Source organism: Diadema setosum, chromosome 4 (assembly GCF_964275005.1).
Source record: "Diadema setosum chromosome 4, eeDiaSeto1, whole genome shotgun sequence".
In the NCBI taxonomy this organism is placed as follows: Eukaryota; Metazoa; Echinodermata; class Echinoidea; order Diadematoida; family Diadematidae; genus Diadema; species Diadema setosum.
The window spans coordinates 14,540,232-14,567,329 of NC_092688.1; the positions used below are offsets into that span (position 1 = coordinate 14,540,232).

Here is a 27,098-nt window from a genome sequence, read left to right on the forward strand (position 1 = left end):
AGCATTGATTTAGGAAATGTTTGAATTATCACATTCATTGCATATATAGATCAGTTGTATCACAAAAACATCCTATCATGTCAAAATTTGGCAATAAAGCTGCAGATAGAAGGAAACATCACTGATTTTCTCAATAAACCATGAATGTATAGACTGTTTATTCTAGAAATTACTTTAGTAGGACTATTGTTCACATTTTACGTAACATTGGTTATACTGATTAACATTTTTCGGTTGGTTGTTTCTATCCCTACCTCGCATTTTAGAACACATACCATAGTTTTTCAGTGCATTTAAATATTCAGTTTCTCTTTTCTTTAGGACCTTTGCAGTGGCAAACCATTTCATGCAATTGTACCGACAAAATCTGGAATTCTTGTTGCATGTATGAGTTGTTGCTATGTCGGTCAACCCAGGACGGGCATTCTGTTTGCTGGGAGCAATGCTAATTAAAAGCATACATACAAGTAGATAAGGATCGAATATGTTAGCAGACCGATCTTAGAATATGGGTAAAAAAAAAAAAAAGGGTAACAATTATGATTGACACTGTTGTTGGCCTTGACAAGTATAACAGTATATTTTTCATTACAAGCACTAGGGCAGCAGCAAGTGAGCTCCCATGATTACGCGTAAGTTTTCTAGGGGGTTGCTGGAAGTCATTTGGCCATCTTTGTACCAGTATTTGAATCTTACATGATAAAAGTGTGGACATGCACGTGGAAGGGGCTGTGTGCTTCTCCCTCGATCTTCTACCCTCCTCTCATCGCTAATTCATTACAAGATGCGGGCCAATCACTGAAGGCAGGGTTAATTCATTAGATGTAATGACCCAAAGTGGCACCCTCTTTTACCACCTCACTTGATTCCTAGCTCCCCGCTCAAAGAGCCCGAGACTGTCTTTGAGCTGAGAAGATTGCCTGTATACAAGAGGATCTAGGAAAGAGACTTCACCAACAGAGTCTCAAGAATCTGATCATTGAATATGAGTTGCGTGATCTAAAAAAAAAAAAAGAAAAGAAAAAAAAAACCCACCAAGGTACAGTAGTACGGGGTTGTTGCTCCATCAGATTATGTGTAGTACATGATTATGGTGCATAGATTGTGTAGGCTCCTACAAGTGTTGTGGAATTCTCCCTGTCTCATATAAGCGAACATTTCGTCAGCAGCAGTTGGGTCCATATGCTGGCTATATGCTGTGTACAAATGAATGAGATTTGTGATCTTATGCACCTACGCGCATCATCTGGACGTCGAGTGGGGTCTCAGTTTTGGCGTTTACTTGCGCACTTCTGGTTACATGGAGTTGTAGCAGGCACGCACAGAGTGTACATGTTGTAATCATATTCCCTGTTTTATCATGACTAAAACATGTCACTTCACAATGCAAACACATTTTCAGAGCTTACAGAAAGATATTCGTTTTCCTGACAATTTACAGTTGCTGAGAAAATGTACAAAGCTACATATGGTAGTTTGGAGATCGAGATCTCAAAATTTTTTCGTGTACGACCAAATAGAGCTCACGTTGTGTACTGAAACACCATTGCCAACACATTGCTAGTATCATGGAAATGAAATAGTGCTGTGGAGTTTTTACATTTATCTGCGATAGTGAGAATTGAGATTAGTGTACTGTCCTTGATTCAGAACTCGTGGCAGTTGCCTACTCTACCTTTGATTTGAGTTCATGCAAACTTTGAATCAAAACTAGAAGAGGATGGCAAAATGCCAGACAATGTGTTGCACGATGATCCTCTTGATTGTAATTAACAAATCATAACGAGCTCTTCCTGCTGTAATGGCAATCTGTACCAAACCGATACCGGACGATACCAGGCACATATACGAGTCTTGATGTGTTTATGTTGTCGTTACTGTGCCTTGATATTGAAAGTATGTCCCCATGTACACTTGGTGTTGCCTCACTTCAAACACTATTGAAGGACTATACACAGCAGAGAGATTGAAAGAGTACAACTCGGATCAGTCTGTTGCACTTTCCATTGTGGAAACTTTCCATTTTCCATGGGTGCTGGAGTTGTCAAGCAAATTACACAGATTTGTACCGACTTCCATACATTTTCTAGAACTACAATGTAGCTCCTGAGACACAAATGGAACAAGAAAGAAAGTTAAGAAATAATTGTTATGGATTTTTGTTATTTCGTATTGATTTTAACTGGCTGCATGTTTGATATGATCAACTGATTATGAGCACTGATGACAGCCACTGTAAACATGCTATTGCACACTTTAGCAAGAGTTCGCTCACTTTACCAAGCTTTTGCACACCTAGTGAGAGGTTGCTAGCCGTGCATCCAGTAAATTTACCTTGCATTCAAGTATGTGTATGTACTGCATGCATGGCCAGCCATCCATCCTGTAAATTAGCCATGTGCTGATAATTACTGGAGGCTTGGTTTAAAAAGAATCATTTTTGGCAAAAATTTGTCCACTGTTTTATAAAACAGATGATGCACACATGTCTTTTCGTGCATCAGTCGGAATAGTGTGCATGGTGTAACTATGAAATCTAGTCTTTATGCACTCAGCTTTACCTCGTGGGTGAAACAATTTCATAGTTACCATAGGGGAAAATGCACACAGTTCTAACTGATGCACTCGGACCTTTGCATCATTAGCATACTTTACATTTCCTACTCCTTCCATTGTGTTCGGTCATACCCTTTCTGTAGGTAAGAAAAGGTCGCATTCCTCTCCTGCTAGTGAAATGATCAAGTCTTGTACGTTTGCAGCCTCCTAACCCTTAATATGACCTCAGGAAAAGAAAGAGAAGCGATGCGCATAGAATCCTGTTTGTAAGACGAGCAAACAAATACCAGCAGTAGGTGCTAAAATTAAATTTGTTAGTCATGCCAAGTTTGCAAAATGGTGTTAGGAATTTGGGGAACGACTACAATTCGGTTCAGGTGGTTGTTCTCCATAAACAGAATGAGGTAGGATTACGGTCTGACACAAAGACGATGTTGCCACAACCTGCAATGCGTATACAAGCTCAGTGCATCAAGGCAATTACGCAGCAGACGTTTAACTGTCGAGATAGAGCAGATATTTATCAAATGTTCTTCATTTCTCCAGGCTCAACAGCGAAAGGGTCTAGAAAGAGACACCATCGATCCGGAGTACAGCCTGAAATCCACTTAGAGCGTGGATGCGCTAAGTGCGAAAGAAGGCTGTCGCTTGAATTTCCACCGAGCTTAACCTATTTGCACATCAACGTTCTGATCACATTTACAAATGTTTGCCACTCTTTTGACAAAGACATTGATGCACTCTATGTAACATGCCGTGCAATGCCTGCTTTGGGAGGGGGGGGGGGGGGGGGAGTTGATTGATGGATGAGAGTTGAAAGTAAGTTAAAATGTGTGTTGTATGGTATTACATCTTATCATTGGTCATGAATCCAAAAAGCAAATACTGCCTTTGCTCTCTTTCTGTCTACTCTTTCTCATATTCCTCTTATCCTTACTATTTGACTGCCAGGAATGATTGCTCCAAGAAATGACCACCTGTTCGAGGGTAATCCATTGCCTGTGATAGGTGGTCATCCGCCAAAGAGAACATACATTGAACTCCAGACCCCTGCTAGCATTGGGTTAACTTAAAGTCACAGTTGGATTGCGAATTTAACAACACACGAAAATGTCTCGATGTGCTTGGGTGATAATGCATTTATGTTAGCGTCAGCGTCAATTCATGAAAACAACATCTCGCTAAAATGTCTATGACCTCATTAGGGAAAATATCTGTACGCGAAAATGCGAGCGTATACAGTACCTTGTGCCTGAAAATGGCACTTGGGAATCAAGAGAATATGTGACACAAAGCATATGACTGCTTCCCACGCAATATGCTATTCTCCATATTAGTTGTGTAATTTGATGAGTATCAGTGTAGAACATCTGCCATGCTAGGTAATCCTTGCAGAGAACCAAGGGGAGCAATCATATTATACAATGTGTGCATAAGGATGTGTACTTCAAAATCAGCATGTAATATGCAAGAATTCCAGATGAGGTGCGCTTGAGCTCAAAGATGCAATTTTACCAGCCACTAGGTATGCTTTTAATAGCATTCACGAGATGCTTTTTCTGTTTGTGAGTCTTAGTGAAGGTCCTTTAATTATTTGTTGTTTTCAATGGATGAGGTTAGGTTGTACATGTTGTATGAACACCTATCAAATATTGAAATACCACCTGAAATTCTAAAAAGGCTCAGGTACATGTGAAGTTTCTCGTAAAATGCATATAAAGTGTCGAGTGATATTAACCATTTTCTCTCTCTTCTCTCTTTCTTATTTCTCCATCCCCTTGACTCAACCTCCAGGCATGTGCGGATTTCTTAGAGCTTGCCCAGACCCATGGTCGAAAGTGGCAGAAGGCGATCCACTATGAGCAGACGCAGCGGCTACGCCTAGAGGAGACCATCGAAACTCTTGCCAAACAGCACAACTCTCTGGAGCAGGCCTGCCGCGAGGCCAACAGCCAGGATAAGCCCAAAAGTAAGGCAGCTCTCATGAGTTTTCAGTCCCATCCATTTGTTTTTGTATTGTGTCCAAGTTAATACAGACAAATGAAGGAGGAAAAAAAAGAAGGAAGCTCTGTTAGTCCCAGGAATATATTTCCATGCATGTGAATTTATATGTGCAAGTGATGAAGCTTAACACACACATTTGTTCACTTGTATACTTGCTCTAGGCAGACCTGCCTTTAATGACACACACTGTTTCTGCCATGGTTCAAGGACTGTACAGTGAAACTCCATAGCTGTCTGCTAATGAACACTAATCTGTACAGATTGGTGTCTGATTCGTATTAATTATTTACCTGCGAATCATTTGTTAGCCCCTTCGAAATATAAATCCTGCTTTTATTGGTATAGTACAAATATATTTTTGTGCACTTTTTTGTTTGCATATTCTAAGAGACCTGTAATCAAGTCTCACACACAGTGCATTTGCAGATTTCTTGTTCTGATCACATTTATCAGATGGTAAATTTTCACTTGGTGGAGATATACAGCAGCCATTGTTCAGATAGCATAGTCAAATTGCATGTTACATTACCAAGTGATACCAGCTACCTAGACGTTATTTTTTTTTTTTCCTGTCTGAGGCTGTGTTACATTACCAAGTGATACCAGCTACCTGGACGTTATTTTTTCTGTCTGAGGCAGTGCACTGCATGATGGCAAATTTGTGTAGCCATGGAAACCGCAGGCATAGTAATTCTCTGCCACATTTCAGAGCTCATCTCGATACTTGTGAAGGAGAAAACAAAAAAAGATGAAAGGGATCAACTTTTATCACAGATGCAATCCCAGCATCTTCTCTCTGTGAATGTTACAGAGAAATCTCTGTCTGGTCTCATTCTGTGTAATCAAGTGTTCCTCTGCGTCGTCACTGTGGGTTTCAAGGTCTGCAGGCTATGGCCTGGAAAATGACTTCTGCTCTCTTGGAATGAATTCGTGGTAGGGTAGAAAGATTTATCTGCATTTGTTCAAAAGGTGTATACGCATGAGGTGAAGAAAGCCAAACAGACATTGCCACGTAGAGAGAGAGAGAGACACACACAGGCACACGCACATGAAGACACATTGAAACATGTTGACTGGATGAATAGACTAACATTCTCATGCAAAAAAAAAAACAAAAACCCCCAACAAAACATATGTGATCATCGTGAGGGAGAGGGCAGACAGACAGACAGACAGACAGACAGAATTTGAGGTGAGGAGACACACACAGACAAGACTGTATGACAGGTAGAGACAGACATTCAAAATGTTTATAACGCAGGATAAAATTAGAGGCATAAAGACACACACACACACACAGACACACACACACACACACACAGACAAACACACACACACACACAAACACACATACGTACACACACATATATGCATGCATTTAAGTGGCTGCAATGATCAACACAGAAGAGAGAGAAAGAGATCTTGACAACAAAACAGAAATGATAGAATCAAACTCCACAGACATTCATACAGCCCGGGAGGCACGGGGTGTGTGAGTAATGGAAATCAAATTTGTACCTTTTCATGTTACCGCAGATTCCGGCGATAGTTTTTGCTGGCCAGACATTAAAGGTGGCTGATTTAAAAAATACTATCACACATTTCATGAACCTAACTGCAAATGTATTCAAATTCAAGGAAATATCATCTATAGCTATCTTTTTTGCTGCACTCCAATATCAAGACTTTAATCTCTACAAATAAAAAAAAAAAATGAAGCACTACTAATTTCTTTTTCAAGAATGATATACAATGATAAGAGAAAAACAGACAGATCGACTGATCGACTGACAAACACTTTGATGTAAAGAAAGCTGGCATAACTAGGAAATATGAATGTCACAGATTTTTCATTCCACTCCCTGTTGACACGTTTCATTTGCTGTGATATTACTCAAAACATGACCTATTGGAGGCACATACTGCCATTATGCTTTTGCGCAGGTGGTAGATCAAGGTAAGTTGTAGTCCTTCTTGTGACAGGCAGGTTATTATGATCAAGGGAAGCTATGCCAGGCAGGAAACGAAGTATAAGGAGTCGTTTGAGCATTTTGTGTAGACCCATGTTGGATTTCTTCATTGTCACCCTTGACATCCCTGACTTTAAATTGTCATAAATAGAAGAATGCTTGATTTTTTTTTAAATCACTTATTTTGATAGGTTAGAAACATCAAAATTTGATAGCATTTTAAAACTGTGAATCTCTTCTTTCAGAATCTAGTATCACATAGAAAAAAAAATCTTTTTGGCACTTGGAAAAAAAAAATCTTTCAAGGTTGTGGGGATGTTTGAGTTTTGAAGCCTTATTTTGATTTCAGCAGAAATTTTGCATTCAGAAGGTGGCTGCTCGTTCATGATAGGGTTTGTCACATTTTGGTTGAATTCTTTGCATGTTCCTGTCAAACCCCTAACAAGTAACACAGTGGTTTTCACATCAGCAACATTTATTCAGTCCAGTTTGATACATGGATTAAAATTTGTGAGCTAAGCCTGGCAATAGAGGAAATACTCTCTACAAGAATAACAAGGATTTTGTGTTATCTGGTATCCATGTGCAGATAAGTGTATGATGACAAGTTTCGATAGAACAATGTGAATATCCTATTCGTATAACAGAAGCACAAGAGAGTGCCTGTTGTCATTTCTGCCCTTTTAAACTGGAGTGAAATTCTCTCTTCCAATACTACAAGGAAGCCTGACATGTACCATTGTGTCATGTTGCGAGAGTTTTTACAAGATTTGCCATCTTCTCGCCTCTATGAACATCCCTTACGCTCTTACACCCCTACACTCTTACCTTTAGTACAAGGAATGGATCATTTTTCATGTTTGTTTGCTTGTTCAAGTAGCCTTAATGAATACTAACAAAAACAATGATGATAATTGTAATTATAGTAATAGTAGTAGTAGTAATGATAGTATTAATAATTGAATAATAATAATAATGATATAATAATAATAGTATTAAGAAGAATAAGAATGAGAATAAGAATAAGAATAAGAATAATATTAATAAAAAATAATAAACCATTTTTGTATGGCACATATCAAAAGAATTAATCAACTTCTATACAATGTTGAAAGAGAGAAAGTATAGAAATAAAGGAAATAGACATATTAAAGATAGAGAAGAAGAGACTAGGTGAGATGAAGATAGACCCCAAATAAAGTACATCAGATATAATACTGTAAAAGTGGATATTTTCGTTTGACTAATTTTTCGTGCTTGGTGGGGTTAGAAGAGTTTCGCATGTTTTTAATTCTGCGGAATCAAGACATCAACTACTTGAACATATGGCAAGCAAAAATATTCGCGTGCTTTTATTTTCAAGCTAGTTTCTGGTTGCGCGAAATGCACGAGAATTTCAACACCGCGAAAATTTCCACTTTTACAGTAGTGCATCTCGTTCATAAGAAAGTTTGACAGTGGATGAGTGCCAACATCTGATACTTGTTTTATCAGCTCCTACAACCTTCCTTTTGTCCTTCCTTGTCTGTGGATGTGAGTATAGAAGGCTAAGTTTAGACAGTATGATTCATGCGTGTGGTGTTAACCGCTACTGCCTTCTCATCATGGATACAAGCTATCTCGCGTAGTCTGCAACATCCTTGAAAGTGACTTTGATCTGCGATGTGTCTAACGGCACGTCGCGCAATTCATCAGCGAAATTGGAAAACAAAGAGTCCTGCCTTTTCTGTGAAGGTGAATGCTCTTTGAGGGTCATGCATGGATGAAATCCTTGGAGATCGCATAAATTGTTCCTGCAAGTTTGTGGTGTAGTTAGCAGACAGCATCATTTTTGCCATTTAGTAGACCATTTGTGTAATGAAATATACACCATTCATGTCGGAAGCTACACGTGTAATTTGATGGGAACTCTGCTGTTGGCGTCTGGGTAGGGGAAAGGAAGAGTATTATTCAATTCAGTTTGTTTCACTTGAATTCAATTCAGTTCAATTCAATTCATTTCAGTTCAATCCAGTTCAATTCAATTCAGTTCAGTTCAATTCATTTCAGTTCAGTTCAGTTCATATCAGTTCATTTCAATTCAATTCAATTTCGTTCAGTTTAGTTCAGTTCATTTTAATTCATTTCAGTTTAGTTCCGTTCAGTTCAATTCAATTCAGTTCAATTCAATTCAATTTCAATTCAATTCAACTCAATTCAATTCCCATCTAACAAGAGGTAATACATAGTGCAAAAATTAATATTCATGATCATTGTAAGGTAATCTCCCCTGCAATAGTTGGTCAAAGGTTACAGATACAATTATTATTTAAGATAACGATACAGGAAACTCTCCAAATTTTGCATAGTCCCACAATGGTATTAACAGTGGAATGAATTACTCTGTCTCTAATAACAGTTTGTAGCTTTACATCAAAGACAAATATTAAATGTGTCAGACAGAGGCAAGAGAGACAGATTGTTTGTTTGTGTGTTTGTGTTTGTGTTTAGTGTAAAGGGTGACATTATGTCTTCCTGTTTGTTTTTATTCCTGGACCAGACCGCAATCATTACTGGCTCCATGTGTACATAGTTTTCTAAGTGCATGCTCGGGGAAGGAAAGGATTAATTATGTGCAGGTTCTGACCTCATACGGGATGGTATGAGGCTAGGTGTAATGTAATCAAAAACGTCATAATTAATCAGGGGCCTGCGTTCTTGTCCTCGCTATTAGGCCACCCACATGATGGACGAGTGTCGACGTGGGTAACATGCCCACACCCCTCTCAGAAGTGCTAGGAATGTTAAACGATGAGATTTTATACCAGACATGGCACAGTGGTGGGTGTGGGGTGGGGAGAAGACAATTTGCCGGCCTGTCAGATTCGCACCTGTACCTCACAGCCATTTTTGAAGTCTTCATTTGAAAACAGGGACCATCACTTTAAAGGGCTGATGTAGTTTTGGTTGAGATGAGGCTTCAGGTTTCCAACTCTTTTTTTGGTTAGATAATGAAAAACTTCTTATGAAATATTAAAAGCACAATTTTAAGAGGAATTCAATTTTGATCTAATGAAAATCGGTTTTGAAATGGCTGAGATGTCAAAAAAACAAAGAAGTCCTAATAAAAGGTGAAACCCACCTTTTATCAGGACCTCTTTGGTTTAGTTCATTTTGGATATTTCAGCTACAGTTGAACCTCTATTATCCGGCCTCCCTTTATCCGGATCTCTCTATTATCCGGACGCAATCTCGCCGTGATTTTTTAATCTTTTTTTAATAATTACGGGAGGAAAGGGGGATTCCCAACGGATACATTTCTTAATAATTATTTAGGTAAATCATCCCAAGAATTTATAAAAGAAAATGATTTCATTCTTGCAAACACGAACCTTTATTTTGGGGTCTGTTACTGTGTGTAACAATGAAAAGGTTGCAGTATACACATGACTACATGTGGTACTACAATGGGCTACATCAGTACAGTGTATATGTGTATGTATATGTAGACTCTACATGTATAAAGCATTGAGTCTCCCGTATCCGGCCAAATCCCTTATCCGGACGAGCCCCGGTCCCGACTTGTCCGGATACGAGAGGTTCAACTGTATTTCAAAACTGACTTTCATCAAATAAAATTTGAATTCTCTCAGAATTGTATGCTCTTTAATATTCTATGTGTGGTTTCTGATAATCTTGCAAAAAGATGAAATCTGAATCCCCCATCTCAACCAAAACTATACCACATCCCTTTGAAAGTTTAAATCGGCCCCTGTTCGGAAAAATTGAGAAGTGGCGGGGAGGAACCTTGAACAAAAATTAGCTTCTTTTAGCAGGAAATGATGATTCAATGTGTGAGTTTATCACTTTGAATGAATTCTGAAAATTTACAATGAATGAGAAAATTGCATTTAATGTACTTAAAAGCACATTGTCAGAGAGAGAAAGTCTCTATTTTCACTCCTTTTCGAAAGTCAAGTAAACTTGTACCTCACAATGTTAAAGCTTGATTCTCTGGTCAAGCTACCTGTGTATGTTCTAAGAGCAAGAAAGTAGCAAAATGTTTGTGTGGCTACATAGTGTATATGTTCAGACAGGTCTCGAATTCAGTTGTGGTAAATCAAATACCAGAAGGACTGCATACGTTGCCAAAAAGAAGAGGACTGTAGTATATAATACACATTGTATATGGGAGAGCCCGAAGGCATGGGTGACATCTCTAGATATGGATTTGAATATTCCAGCATTCGAAAGGAGAACGGTTGAATCCTCGCAGTGCAACGGATGTTGCTCAGGTGTGTCTTTATCTACAGTGTGTATTCCAGTTTATTCATTCAGATGTAGGAATAAGATGGAAAAGATGAAGATGTACATCTCCAAATTTACAATATCTATGTTTAATTGTGTGATATATTCTAATACCATTATTTTGAATTATGGCATATTGTGTTTTTGTCCTTCTGTAGCTGTATTCACTTCAGGTTTTAGTGTTGTGATCATCTGTAATAAGATCACTGGTTAAAGGCCATATTGGGTTCTGTTTTCAGACCATTCAAAGTAAAGGGGTTTCTTTGCTTTATGTTGCACTCATGTGAATAAAGAGAGCTGAACTTAACATACAATGATGTCATTCTGAGCAAAATTCTTTTCTAGCCCAAATTATGTAAAGATAACCCTTATTGCTGGAAGAGTAAATATTCTTTTGTGGCATACAGGACAATTTGCTTTACCCCAAATACCTCTATGGCAATTTGGGCCACTTCTTTTAATGTACACTATGTGATTACAATTCCTTGATTTTTATGACTGGGAATTAACACTGCTTCTGATTTAAACACATCTTGAACACAATCCTGTCACCTAGTGGCTAATCTTGCATAGAGATTTATTTCTCTTTTCAATATCTATGATGGCATTACCCATACTTGTATCAAGCTGTCCTAAGGATGTGTAATCCTTTCTAGTAAGTGCCTCTTCCTTAAGATGTGCCATGTCCCATGCCCTGTCCATTTCAAGGAGTCACTGCATTTTATTCAATATACCTCTGCTGAGTGATTTTCCCTTTAATAATGAAGTGCAGGTCAGTACCTTTTGTTGGACACTGGTGAAAATCAATTATTACAAGAAGATGGAAAGCGCAGGGCTCCCAGCCAGTGCCCCAGCATTTTTTCCATGCCTCTTCTCTCTCTCCGGCAGGCAGATTCTCAAAACTCTGCCTGGCACTTTAATTGACAGTGACGTCAAAGACGCGGAGCACTGTGCCCCATGTGAGAGGGACGGGGGCTTCGCACGCCAATTTTGCGTGGAGCACAACGCAGATATCACCATGCGTCTATATTTGTGTGTGTGTGTGTGAGAGAGAGAGAAGAGGTCGAGTCTGGTTGTGTGCATGTGTAAAATTTCTCCTGTGGCATATCGCTGCAACGTGACGAGAGCATAACTTTGAGTGCATCTTTTTTTTCTCTCTCTCTCCTTTTTTTTTTTTTGGCCGTGCCATCCGATGCATTGGCACATGTTCGCACGCACGCTCCTCTCGCGAGCAAACTCCCAACCCTGCATGCATGAATTTTGAAACGGCTTGCCCAAACGGCTGGCCCTAAATCAGTCCCGTTTTACGTCAGTGCGCCTCCAGAGCTCGTAATGTGCATGTGTTTGTGTGTCCCAGATATGGTCAGAAAAACTAATTGGGAGTAGGCAAGGAAATGCTTAAGAATTCTTTCTCTGGAGAGTGGAATGACTGATCGGTCTCATTAATTCATTAGCGCTGAAGTTAATAATTTGGCTCGTCTGAGAGATTCGCTGAAGCTGTGAGGACAATATGCAGGTTTTCAAATGATGTCTGAAACATGAATGGACATTAGAGACCGAGATGGATGCATCAGTCTTGTTCCAAGACTAGTTCGCATTTAAAGAAAAAAAAGTCAGGGTAAAAGGTAGTTAAAGAAAGTACCGTGTGAATTTTAAGGCAAAGTATTAGCAGGAAATAAAAAACGAATTAAAAAAAAAGAAAAATGTGCATGCGTTCACTCACATTGTATTTAGCATGTCACAGTGTTTTTTGGGTTTTTTTTCGTGGTTAAGATGCTCGTGAGGGAGAGACAGAAAATTTCGCAGAAATGTGTATCCATTCTGCTTTCCAAATTCTTCATCAGCAAACCCGATGATAGCGTGATCAGGAAAATTAGAGCTGCGCTGTCATAAAGCCAAATAACCACTCTGATGGATGAAACTATGTTGAAATATTGAAGAGCTCACCCTCTTGGGGTTTTGCAACCTTGTAATGCCAGTGGAAGCACTCACCAGTATGAAGTGCTTGTCAGAGTATTATGATTATTAAAGGAGGGTGATAGAATGGCGTGTCAGATGGGGAGGGGCCGTGAAGACAGGAAGCCAACAGGTGACAAGTGCAACAGTGAGTCGGCTAAACCGATAACGTGGCTATTAGCTTTCAGCTTCTGTCACGGGGTGACAGAGATTAAAGCGGCAGTTGATAAAGCTGTCGGCAGATTCTCCGCCACACATCCAAGTTCATCAGTGAGGTTAGATTGTAGGGAGTTGGATTATTGATAAGTCCATATCCAGTGAGGTGGGGAAAAATAAAAGGCAGAGGTTGCTCATTTTTGCAAGCTGTTTGAAATATCCAATAAGTTTTACTAATGGCGATAGCTTTAGAATAGCGATTGGTACATAGCTTTCAGATACAAATTCCTTTTGTGACTTTGCTGAGAGACAAGAAATGTTTCTTTCAGTTTTCGGTAAATGGTACTCCACCAAATGACAGTAAATTTTTCACATTTTTATTACACTGAAACCATAAATTGGGATGTGATACGATAAGCATATCATAGCTTATCTTATGCTTAAAATGATCATATTTCTGTTAAGGATGGCAACAAAGATGGTATGTATTGAAATTTTTTCTTGTTACATAACAACCTCAAGCTGTTTCATTAGTCACCTGATGCTAAAATATGGACTACTTTACTTGCAAGTCTTTCTTGAACATTACAGAAGAAACAACTCTTGCTTCATGTGAAATTTTCATTCATATCCTCCATTCGTGTCTCAAGCTAGTGGCTTGTTGCCAATGTGAGTCCTTCGCAGTTGCTACTTGTGTATCCTGCCATTCCTGACGTGATGCTGATTTGCAGTAAAGTAATACATGTACATTATGATTCTCGTGCTTTTACCTCCTGCAGTCATTAAAAGTCACTTAACCCTTCTGAGACCACTAACTGAAGGTAGCATTGATATGTTACAAAGCGCTGTTGCCAATAGTTGTGAAGATTTAGAGGCGGTCCAATCAGTGTCAAAAGCACCAACCCAAGAGCACCTTTTTATTGTAGCCTGTTTGGTCAGCTCCAGTGCCTCTGTATGTGTGTGTGTGTGTGCGCATACATGCATTGACATTCGGACCAAAGTGGCCATTTGCTGCAATTTAACTGCCGACCTGATGTCGAAGTGACTCCTCATTCCGGCTCATCTCATCCAGTAAGAATCTGTACAGAACTGAGATATCCACGCTGCGTTGTGCCATATCTGCATCTTCCCCCCACTGAGGACGATGCCGTGTTTGTCCATATCTTCATAGAGTTCTGCTGTAGTGACGATTAAACTTTTGCTTGTAGGGGATGGAGCTGTTTCCCAAGGCACAAACTAGAAGTCTGACTGAAACATTGAATTATTTGAAGAGCCACCTGATACTAGAATACTCACAAACCATTTCAATAAGTACGAAGCTTCTTCTGCAGCAGCATTGCATGTAATGAACTCCCGTAAAGCTTACACTTATGGATGGTTATGAAGAACCCTTGAATCTCATTAGTTTCTTGTTTGATGTGGCATTTCAAAAGGGATGTATTGCGTATTGTTGGTTGCCAGAATTTCTCTTCCGCAAAATGACCTCAATATGCACCCAACCAGTCAACCCCCCTTCCTTCTCCCCCTTGCCCTCCTTCAAGTGGTGGGTCACATGTTATGAGAGTTTCCGATGGTGGCATTATGTGGGTCGCCGACGAAAGCCGAGCCTTTTGGATGAAGCTTTGAATCTCAGAGTGCCCGTGCCCATTTGACCCCCAATGTCGAGAGCCGGACATTCGATACTCCTTGGAGAGTATTCTCCAGGGGCACTTCTATGATAGCCTGTGGTGTAAGGAGTACGGCGGTAGCGTGAAGTGTTGCGATGGAATTGCAGAACATCAGTCTTGATGTTGGGATCACCGACTTGTTTTCGTATCACGGAGTATACGCCAAGGTTGTTCTGAAATGTGCTGACCATAATTTTACTGGGTAAGGAGTTGGGCATCTTGTGTTGCTTTGGTTATGAAGTGAATCTGGCCGTTATAGAGCCCCCATTTTACCCAGACCCACATGTAGAAAAGATAAAATTGCTCCAGTAAAACTGTCAAGGGAAATCAATGTTCTTCCAAAATTTTGTCAGGGCATCGGATACAAAACCTTAATTACACATATTATATTCACAGGAAATATCTGCATTTGTCCTGTCCAGGTGAATGACCTAGATACCTCCTTCTCAATCTTAATATGAGTGGTAGTGGAGCATACCAAAGTGATATCAGATGATGATGTGAAACTACAGTGTAGATGGAACATGTCATTGATTCTGTCATTCTCAAACATCACAAAATATTGCTTTACAATCTGCAAGAGAAAACCCTGATGAAGATGAAAATATTTGTAGTAGTGCAGCATAACCAAGTGATATCAGAAGATGATGTGAAACTAGAATCCACATTTTCTAAATTGAGGTTGTATATCATTCTGAAACTGTCACAATGCAAAATATTGCTTTTCAATTTGTGACCCATTAAAAGCTGAAGATAAATGCCTGATGAAGATGATAAACTTGGGGAGCATGTCATGATATTTCGAACATTTTCTTAGTCCATTTCTTGGAGCAATTTCTGAATGGGTACCTGCATTTGCACCAGGCTTTCTACCGTCTGGAACATTTTGATTTTGTAAAAAGTATGAAACATTGAAAGGATATTGAAGCAAAGTTTCTGCTGTGTTATACCTTCTCTCTGATAGAGCTTTGTAACATGAATTATAAGCACATAAGTTCTGTTGACTGAGCTATTCACATCACATCCCCACTCACATGTTTTCATGTTTGCCTCCAGAGGCATCCAACCTATTCAGCTTTTTAGAATGACTGGCCATAATTAGCTGCATGGACTAAAATCCATTGGGAATTGCTTAATCAAGCGAAATTGGATTTTTAAAACTAAGAAAGCGAGGAGAGAAGTTGGTGCCTGTGTACCGATGCGCATATTTGAATTTCTCACCCTCTACTTGTTCTTTACAATTCCTCTGCCAAATTTACCATTGTTAACATCCCTCCAAAATCTCATAATTGCAGCTCGCTTCCACACAGGAAGCAATTTTTGTCATTACCCTGACTGATTGCGCTACACACGTGGGGGCGTAGCAAATCCCGCACGTGCTTGTCACAGAGGTTTGCCGCATTCTGAATCACGCCGCGCCAGACAAGGCAATTGAGGGAACATGAATACGGAATGCGCATTGATTCCTTTCATTAAAATGCGCAGACTGACGAGAGGAGATTAGATCAAAATATGTCGTCAAGCGGCAGTTATGCATATTGATTGCCATGTGGTGGCGATGCCTGCATCGCATAACCACATGACGGCCTTTGATTACATCAACACAACAACAACAACAACAGCAGGAAATGAATGTTGTTTTTGTGTGTCTGCGTTGGTGTGTAAACAAAAACAGGTATTAATAGATGTATCAACTCTAGATTAGGTATGGATTACAAGACTGTAGTAGATTTCTTATATTTTTCACGGCCATTTCCAAGCTGCAGTAGGCAAAACCGGATGTACGTCATACCACGCACAATTTGGCACTGGCTTCTTGTCTTTGTGTGCATACATGTTCTCTCTTTTAATTACAGTGAATGGTTTGCACTTTCTCTGACCCCATCACATGCAATAGTGTAAGCGTTCTTTTGTTTCGGGGGGGGGGGGGGCAATTGTCTCCAATGACCATTGTTTTTTTCTGCAGCAGAATAATTGCAAGTTAATTGCTTGTACATTGTCTCACTATTTATTTGAGAGTGACAAAGATAAAAATGAGGGGCTTCCAAATGAGAAGAATACTGACTTAGGAGTGGTATTGCCAGTGCTACATGTATTATTATGAAGAACTTGATGTTCTCTTGGCAGTTACTGGTAGATTTCCTCTGGACCTACTTACCCCTTTCCCATGGCTGATGAATTTACTGACAGTCTATGTAGCTACACTTTTGCTGTATCTACTCACCCTGTACACACAACATATAAGTCATACATTTATGTAATCTGCATTGTTCAATGACAACAACGACAAAATTCACACTGTATGATATGCATAGATTCTGCAGATGGCATGAAAATATATCCATATTATACATTTTGTAATCGTAGAAGGTTAGGTATACTGAAGACACAGCCATGCTACCATTGATCCATGCCAAGGTTGCTGTGAAGGCCAAATGGGGGATTTCCACCTTGTATCCCAACTTCCGCTCAAGAGCGCCACAATTTTGGTGAGAGCTCTCTAATACAGTAGAAGGGTAATGAACTTCAGTGCCCTGCAGCAACCAAATTACTCTTTCGCAAGGAAGTACAGAATGAGTGGGTACTTGCTGTCATGGTAGCACTGACTGTGCGTTATTTAAGACAACTATGTACGTATTGTTTTTTTTTAATCTCATTCAAGTGTGTGGGCAAGTAGGATGTTTCCTTTTGCCATGAGTGACGCTGCACATATACCTTTTAAAGAGGAACCATCGTCTGCAATGTATGAAATAAAGTGGACCAATAGTCACTAAGATGACGACTCACAAAAATATTTCCTCCATGACACAAATTCATTCAACATCATTATACATCTTGTATGTAGTCTCCATGGCAGGGAATGGCAAACTTTTTCTCTTGAAAAGGTATAATACTTCTTTCTCAATCTGTCAAGCTGGTTCTTGATTGTGAATTCAAAGGCTTGCGAAATTGTCTTACACGTCCCAATTAGCGAAATATTTTCCTGAAATATATAACATTGTATACAGTGACCTCTTTTTAAAAGTAGCATGTCTAGAAGCCGTAATGTACCTACATCTCTCCCCATGGGAGCCACTCAGTCGTCCCCAGCTTTCGTCAGTGAGATGCCGTTTTTCCCGCTCCCTCACAAGGTGTTTGTTGATGCATGAGGGCAATTTAATTTTGCGCTGTAATCAATGAACAGTTTCGGCCCGGATGAGCATTATTCGCGCTCATTTGTACGTCCCTTGTAAAGCTTGTCTTAAACGTTGTTCTCTTCTTGCTCGGTTTTCTCTGTATTGAGAGAGAGAAAAAAAAAAAGAGAGGAAAGAATTCACCCAACTGATTACAGATGTAGTTTATTGATTTAATCATGATGACAGAGAAATTCTACTGCTGTGTATTTCTGCCGAGTTTTAACCGCAGTAATTGTGTCTCAGCATTTATCTTCTTCCGTCTAGATGCAATCTTGACTACTTTTAGCCTCAAACCAGAAGTTTCTTCACAATCTTTCTCCTCATGCTTTTAATTTCTTGAAATATCTGTGCTGAAGGTAATACAAGATCGGTTTTGCATCTGTACATATATACACAGTTGACTGTGACTGACTGTGCAGCTACTCACTTGTCTTACACAGAAAATAGTTGCCATTTGTGTGCTAAATTCAAGAATATGTGAGGACCAGATTTATTGACATTTGTGGGTATTGTATAAAAGAAATAGTGTACAATCTTTACTCATGTTGAATAGAGCACCTCTATTTTTCATCTTATGCGAAATCTTGTACCATCGCACTCGTTACCATTCACTATTTGTATAAAAGCAGTGGCTGATTAGTAGACTGGTAAAACAACAGGGGTCTATACAGTTCACTTGCCCATCAGAGACGTTTGGTTGCCATGAGTTTAAGGGCATGTTGATTCATGGTGACAAAACACCGATGATTTTACAGCAGTGATACACTGCATCATTATCATTCGAGGCTCTGCAGTGTTTTACTTGATGCCCATGGTTTACATGAAAACTGTATAGCTGTGATATTGGAAACCATGATACCAATGTGCACACCAAGGCAGGGTTGATGTGACGACTCGGTAGGAAGGATCCGAGCGCCTATCCAAGGATGGGAAAACACAGAATATCCTTAACCGTCCCGACACATTGGGCAGTTAGCTCACTTTCAGTCGTATCGTCATTTCCCATTCAGTGAGTGTACCCTGGCCTCACCCCCACGTGTGAGTCACCGACGAGAGCTCTGAGAGAAAAGCTGAAACATTCAACATTTTTGGGGAATGAAAAACAACAACAAAGCAATATCTAAGCAAGAAAGCAAACCAAAAGAACAAATCTACAGAGAATTTGTATGCATTTAGAATTTGCATACGTTCAGCAGCTTCCCTCCTTGTGTGTTCTTATGGTATGACACAGCTGCATATATTTGAGTGTGTGCATGCAGGCTTACATCACTGGGGATGGGTAGTGTTAACTTATGTGTAACTATACGCTATTCAGTCCTTGGTTCCTTTGGAAGGAAACTGAAAATTTTTAACGGGAAGTTGTCAAGGGCACTTTCACCACAACTAGCGCACTTTCTGTTTTGTGTTATTTCTTTCCCAAGTTTTCAGTAAATGCCAAGGGCAGCTATATACCAGTTTCGAAATTGATTATCACTATTATTGTTGTAATTGTTATTATCATTTTTATTTTTATTATCATTCGTCTTCTTCTTCTTACAGATATTATTATTATCATATTCGTTATTATTGCCGTTGTTGTATTGTCGTCATCGTTATTATCATTATCATTTTCTGTTGCTTTTTTTTTTGTGTGTGTTGGTGAATGAAACAGATGCCTCTTTATACACCTTTCTGTACCAGGGACTGTGGAGAGTGTATACAAAGTATATAGTGTATATCAATGACATGCATGATATGGTTACATTGGTTTTAACGAGGCTATCGTTTGTCATTCTCTTGAGATGGGGGGAGGTAGGAGAAGGTTCTTCATTTCGCCCCATTGTGTGCATCCCATATGAACCGCGGATGCTCAAAGTGGTCGCCTGATTGGATTTGAGGTGAAATCGTCGTAGTGGACAAAATGTAATTGATGAGGATTTTAGTTTTCCTCCACTTCCATTTCTCTCACCATAACTCCCTTACTTTCTCGAGGTTAAGGCCAATTGTTAAGTGAATTGCATTGGTGTGTTTTTACACGGCAGTAAATCCCCCATTTCCACTTTTCCTCCCTTTTGTTTCATTTCCACCAGCCATGTGCTGGAGCGATGAAAACTAGTCTTGTAATTGGATTACTTCGGTAGTGTGATAGCATTCGTTTGCACGTTCGGGGAAGAGGTCTGGATGAGAGTGGATGCATGACTCATCCAGGTAAATTTCAAGAAAAGACTTCAACGTGATAAAGCTGCACTGCGTTTTATTTTACTTCAATATCAAAAGAAAAAGTGAGTGAACAAGTGACCCATCCAGGTTGTGTTCTTGGAAGGATGTAAGAGTGAACTCTAGCTGACTTCAGTAGGGAAGGAGAAATTTAGGGGAAAAATATTGGGAAAAAAGACATAGAAACTGTCATTGACTATTAGACTAGAACATGAGAAAGTTCGGAATCTTTTAAAGTGTTTTCAGGCTTTAATTTCAGAGTGACCCTGGTATGCAAAGATGAGTTGATGAGGGAATGATGAGGTAACAAGATGGTGATTTTGTTGACTTGGAAATCTTCCACTGTTTTGATACACATTATTTAAAAAATAAAATCATGGTGTATATCAATTTTCTAACAAATCCTCTAGCCCTCTCAAAAGTCACCATAATCGCTTTTTCATCACAATTTCAGAAGAATTTGATACCGGGAAAAATTAGTTTTTTGAGGAGGAAATTTATACTAACAGCTTTTGTGCCATTTTCTTCTAGATACTGTTTTCTTTGTAGATTCCAATACAGCCTTCTCTCTTCGGTTCCTTGTTTCCCCAAATGTGATGAAATCACATTGAATATAAAATTCACATTGAATTGAGTGGATTATCCGTTTATCATTGATGTGAATATATATGGAATAGAGTTTTTTCTCAGTAACTCTTTGTGTACCGGATAAAGTACATCTCCACGGCACGTGTGTGCAGGAGAGGTGTCAAACTGCACCATTGGCATGCGAGGACTGAAACTGGGTTGAATGAGACAGCAGCTACAGCAATGTGACCATTTTCACGGCGTTGCCCTTCCCTCTGATATATTCCATTAACAATCAGAAGACATTGAGAAAGCGTCATAGAGATCGCCAGTGGTTCCTGCCATTGCCTTGACATTGTATACTCGGAGACTTTTGATGACTCATTCCACACGTATTTCATCCAGAGCCGATTCGACTCAAATGTTTTTTATGCTTGCAGATCAAGTTTACAGAGAATTGAAACCTTTTAGCTTGTGACCCTACAATTTCACCCACACACATATTATAAAAGAAAGAAAAAAAAAATACACATCATGACACTGACGGTCTCAATGAAATTAATTTTCAGGGAGACCAAAGACGTTTAAGCTTTTTTAATTGTAAACAATTTTCAGACAGATGCCCTGTGACACACAGTGAATGTGTCAGGGAGAAATGTGTACTGTATTCACAACCAAAGATGTGTCTCATCACATCTGGAAGTATAATCTTTAAATTTTAAATCAAAATTTCTCTTACAACATCTTTTTAAGACAAAGTTTTCCATACTGCTTGTTTTAGTTCGTAAGCAATGTTGTAAACTGGATTGAATGGGACACTTATAAGCATACCAATGCTAGATTCCTTTATAGAAAGTTTATGCATTCATGTATAGAATATATGACCATTCCCACATTTTGTTTTAGCCCTATCAAAGACCATAATTTCCATACAGTCTAGCATTTTTCCCATGTCATTGAGAAGAAGACAGGAGTCTGTCATGGTGTTATGGTGTCTTGAAAGAAAACTTAAGTCTCTGCTGATATCCGGCACCTTAAATTGCAAAAGAAATTGTGACATCCATCCCAAGCCTCCCTCCTTCATCTTTCCCCACCCCACCCCCTTAATTCCACCCCACCCCCACCCCAGAATGTCAACTCCAAACCATCAGACTCACTTTCTGTAAGGAGGAAGGAAGTGATTTTCCTGTTCAGTCCGTGCCACACTTCCTGTCTGCAGCGGTCCAAAAGTAAAACAAACGACTGCTTTGTCCACAGCTCCATTGTACACCAAGAACTCTCAAAACTCGCAAAAAGTTTGTTGCCCACAAACCGTCCAGTTGGCCTGGTTTGGTATGAGGCGAGTCGGTTGAAGTGATGACATGTGACTCCTCGCAATCGACAAACGATAGAAGGGAATCATTGCGTGGGAGCAGTGTTACTGATTTCCTCAACGAGTCTTGCGGCATTGTGTGTCTTTGGTGCGGTGCGTCATTTTCCTCTCTGCTGGTCGGGGATCGTGTAGGAATATTTTTAAAACGGAATACTCAGACGCCGCGTCTCGGGAAGAACCTCTCAGCCGAATGCACGGTAGGTTCAACAGTGATTGTGGCTTGAAGAAAACGTACCTTGTCATTTACTTGTTTGCCAGTAGAAATAGTTACTACAAGCTGCCCAGCATATTGGCACCACAAGTGAGATAACTCTACTGAACAGTGTGAGCCATTACTCCTCTTGCATCTATAGCCTCTAGAATCGCTGTTGCCTTTTCTAGTGTTACATGGGGCATGTGGTAGACCTCACTGTACTACTACCTAACTTGTCCATGGAGGCTTCTCAAAGTGTCATGAGGGACAAAATTGTAGTGTGACTCTCATGCAGTCAGCTCGAAATTCATGCAATTAACTAGATTCTAACTGTCTCACTCTGATAATTGAATTCTCATGCTGAACCTAAATTGTATAAAGTGAAAAAAAAAAGCAATGTGTCCAAATTTCCTGATTTGCCAAACTTTGATATGCCCAAGTCCAAAGTTTCAAGATTTTCCCACAAGTGCAAAGCTGAAGCAATGACAGTCGTTCCCAAAGCAAAGACAAGCTATTGGATAACGAGTGGCTTGTATTATGTGCAAGACTGTATGAATCTTTACAAAGTTTGCGCTCGGTCGTATACCGTTTTATAGGATCTCTCTATGTACCAAAGATAGTGCAGCAAAACATAGAAAAGATGAGAATGCATTGCGCTTCTAGACTCACTGGGACTTGAACCTGTGCCGTTTCATTGCAAGGCAGTCGGGCAACCGACTGAGACACCTCACCACAACACTGTTTGTATATCAATATGGACTCATGTAAAACCAGAAATTTTTTGCGTGCATTTTAATTTCACAAATTTCACGACAGCCAAGATTCGCGAGATTCAAATACATGTTAAAGTTCTTGTTTACACTGTATGCATTGAATGCTAGTGGCAATTTGCGAGAATTTCATGTGGCGAAAAAGATTGTTGGTTCCAATTTGTGAAAATTTTATGCCCCGAATATGTTATCTTGCTTTACAGTATTCCATCACTGCATCTCTGTGTACTGGTACCATGGGTAATCTCTCTGTGAGAAGGGTGCATATTGCTGAAACATGGACTCTAGCAATGCAGTTAACCCGTTGAAGACGAGTCCCGAGTATACTCGGGCAGGTGTCTATGGGAAATGCGTGTTGTAGCAAAATCAGTCCGTCCTCAACGGGTCATTAAAGGCAGGTAGAAGGGATGAAGAGCAGGAGCAAGACTTCATTCTAGAACTGGTCAAGAAAATCCTGCAATTTTATTGGTCAAGAGCCGTGCAGTAATTTCTACCAGCAGCACATTCAAAGTGAAATAATCACTTACAATTGACACTGTATGCTGCTGCATGTATACTTGTAGCAAGCTAGTTCACGCACTTGGTGAGCGTTCGCACACTTGGGAAGATATGGCTAGCTATGCATCCTGTGATAACAAGTAGCAAAAGTTCATGCACTTACAATGTACATTGTAGCAAGAGATTGGCTAGCCATGCATCCAGTAATTCCTGTACATTGTTTCCAACTATGGCAAGCCAAAAGAAAATGTATCTAGTAAATTTGTCCAGCATATCTAATTGTCAGAAAAACAATTAAAACAATGGATTTCAGGCAAAAATCTGTCTACTGTACTATAAAACAAATGATGCCCGTCTCCTTTTGTTTGTCAGAATGAATAGTGTGCTTGCAGTAACTATGGAATCTAGTCCACACCAACTTGGCTGTGCCTCACTGGTTAAGCAATTCCATAGTTACCTCACACAATTCCTACACACAATTTCTTCTGACTGACGCCCTCATACCAAAGTATCGTTTGTGCATTGTGTGTGTGTTAATGAAGGAAGTGGTGGGGATGTTAATTTTAGATCAGGGACAAAGAATCGAGTGGAAAGATCATCTCCAAATGTAAGTCACAGTTACTGCAACGTGGGAAGAATACAATTTCTGTGGTAGAAGCCATAATTTCTTTTTTTTTTCTTTTGTCAAATCTCTGTGTGCAAGAAGCATTTTTAGCCAATGTCACACAAATTAACTTCTCTCTCTCATTTTTCTTCCTCTTATCATTGGGATGAGATCAGTGTAAGGCTCTTTTGGAAACCTCGTATCTATTTGTATCATGTTATTTGCTGCAAGTTGCCTTTCCACACCGTCATTAGCGGTGACGTGACATATGCTGAATGTAGGCTTGACTTCCCGGTATATTAAAGTCGGGTGTGATTCTGTGGAGCTTCTTTGTTTGAAGATCGTAACTTTGTAGACAGCAGTACGTGGAGGAGGGCAGTCCTTTCTTTCAGCTTTACTTCACTTGGTACTCCACCTTGCGACTAAACATTTCTGGCTCACAGTCGTTCATGCACATGTTAATGCTCTTTTCCTTCTGTAATTGCAGAAGCATATCTCATCTAAGTGTCTGATCAGCACTTTTCTGTCCGTGAAGTTTTACCATCCCCGTACTGGATTTTTTTTTTTACCCAATTCAATGCCTCTTTTGGAAGCGTTGTGATAAACGTGTAATTAAAAAAAGAAATGGCCATGACACTGGTCAAACAAATCAGAGTATTGCGGTTCAACCCATGTATTGTCAGTAATCAGTGGACTTGTGAGGTTATTCCTCTCGCGTGTCAGTGACCGAATTCTTGACTCAGTTTTTTGCTGCGGTCTGCTGTACATAGAATTTCTAACTCAGTAGCCTGTGGAATCTTAGTTGACCATCATCGGTCATCCGGACAATTGACCCCTTCGCTCCCGAGTGTCAATTCTAGTGGATATCTTGCCACGTCCAGTTTTGCCGTGTTGGAGAGATGCCCCATCTGACCGCTGCAAAGACTACTTGCCCGTGGAGAGTTGTTGGGCCCACTCGCTTGCCTCCAAATGGTACAGCATGAATTCAAATGTATACACATAAAGTGTGTGCGCCCTCCATGCTGGCGTGCATACAGGGCCCTACCGTGAGACTTGCATTCACGGAGTATTAATTGTGTTGGCAAATTGTTTTCTACATCGCAGGATGCTATACATGAAAATGCTATTTCAACATGTTCTGTAATCTTCTGGTTGTGTGATCAGAGCGAGTTCAGTGTCTACATGGTAATGAGGGATTTGTCAGTTCTACAAGTCGAGAGCATCTTCTAGTAAAATGCAATACTAGTGGAGGACATGTAGCTTTTGTGACTGTCTGTAGAGTGTTGTCGCCCTCATCAAGTATGCTCTCAGCTAACCAGCGCTTAAGTTTTTCTCTCATGAAAAAGTTCATCATACTTATTCTTACAGTGTGTTTTCTTACAGATTCATTTTGTTGTTTAGTTTGTCAGATTTCAGTGGTCCTAATGTTTACTGAGCTCGGATTCTCAAGTCATTCCCTCCTTGTAATTTGCTTAGGGAAGGGAGAAACTTGATTGTCCATCAATTTAATCCTGACCATATGTCCCCATGGACATCAAATGGCCGCGGCATGCATCTATCTGCCTTTGTTGTAAACATTTCCGCTCAGAAAATTGTCGTAGTTTTAGAGACATCTCCTGAGTTTAATTATGATGCCGTGATGTCATTGCAGTCAAATTTCCTTCTCTGTGTGCCCAACCATCCAGGCAATTCAGAAGTCCGCAAAGACGAACACAGCGATGACGAGGACAATGAGTTCTTCGATGCAGTAGATAAGCTGGAATTCACTACCACGGTCAAGCTTCCCCGCGACAACCTCAGCAAGCACAGGTGAGACTAGGCCTTGATGCTATCACACAGGTCTTATATTATTGCCACATTAAGTGAAGAGATCTTTCATTTCATTTCATTTCCGTGTCAAAATAATACAACATTTTTACAAAGTTACAATCATTTGCACAAGCAGGTGAAAAGGCATATTAAGATGATACAATAATGTAAATACAAAAATGCACATGAAATCAGGGAGGTGAGACCTCCCTGATGAAATGAACCAAATAATCAACTGGTATACATCCTGCATATACGTACACGTACATACACATAATATTTTTATTGTTATCTTCATATTTGCAAATTGATGTAGCACTAAATTGTAGTAAATATGGAAGGAACTTGCAGAAGAAAAGCAAAGCCTGTACAATTATTTCCTTTCTGACCCTCTCCCCCCCCCCAAAAAAAAAGACCAAGAATATACCATGTACATGAAAATGAGTATAGAACTGCATCCGTGTAACTGAGAACTTTGGATAGTCATGTGAGAATGTCTTGCTTACTTGTTGATTCTATGACAGTTAAACTTCCATCACTTTTTTTTTCCCAAAACATAAATTACGTAAGACTTTGTTGTTGCCTTTCATTTCCGTCTTAGAAGGATCCCCTTCCCCCACTTACATATGGTTGTAAATATGTATTGGCTCACTCAACATAGACTTAAGCTGATTTTGTCAGTGTTGACTTCCCAAATGAATGGTAAATGATAGACTTACCTTTGTTTTGTGTGTGTCTTCCAATTCCCCCTATCCTTTTTTTCTGCTCTCGTTTCCGTTTCCGTGGCGACAGGAGAACAGCTAGCGGTGGTAGTGTGGCCAGCACAGACAGCATCGGGGTGATAGGGCGGAGTGGGGAGGACCCAGAGGCAAGCAGTGAGGAAGAGATGCAGCCTGAGGCCATGGTTAAGGTGCACACAGCAGATGACGGCAACGACGTGAGTGGAAGACGTGCTGTTCCCTGCCCTCCTCCATCCTCCGACCCCCCTTTCCCCCATCCAACCACTCCCCACCCCCTCTCAATCTTTCCCCAACATCCCAAACTCTTTCTTCAATCCTAGGAAAAGAAAGAAAGATATTTTGTACAGTCCTACTTTGTGTGGCATTTAATCTTTGATGCATGTCAGTCAGGTTCAGTTAAATTCATTGCAGATGAAGTCATCATGTATCTGTGTATGTGCTTATTAGGATGAAGTATGCCCCTCAAAGTTTGTTTCTATGTTGTCATAAAGTCCATGAGGCATTGTCCACTTCAGTATAAGGGGAGTAGAGGTTATAGGTTGTAGAAGAATAGATGCTTCAAGGGAACATCACATTG

General features: G+C 39.9%; 1 protein-coding gene across 1 annotated transcript in view; it reads left to right on the forward strand.

Annotated features, from left to right (window-relative positions):
* The window catches only part of LOC140226907 (oxysterol-binding protein 1-like), a 114,864-nt gene that overhangs the window by 77,628 nt on the left and 10,138 nt on the right, over positions 1–27,098 (forward strand). Inside the window, exons 4-6 of the mRNA XM_072307336.1 lie at positions 4,351–4,525; positions 25,658–25,781; positions 26,574–26,718. Of these exons, the coding sequence (XP_072163437.1) occupies positions 4,351–4,525; positions 25,658–25,781; positions 26,574–26,718 (444 nt within the window). The remainder of the gene's footprint in view (positions 1–4,350; positions 4,526–25,657; positions 25,782–26,573; positions 26,719–27,098) is intronic.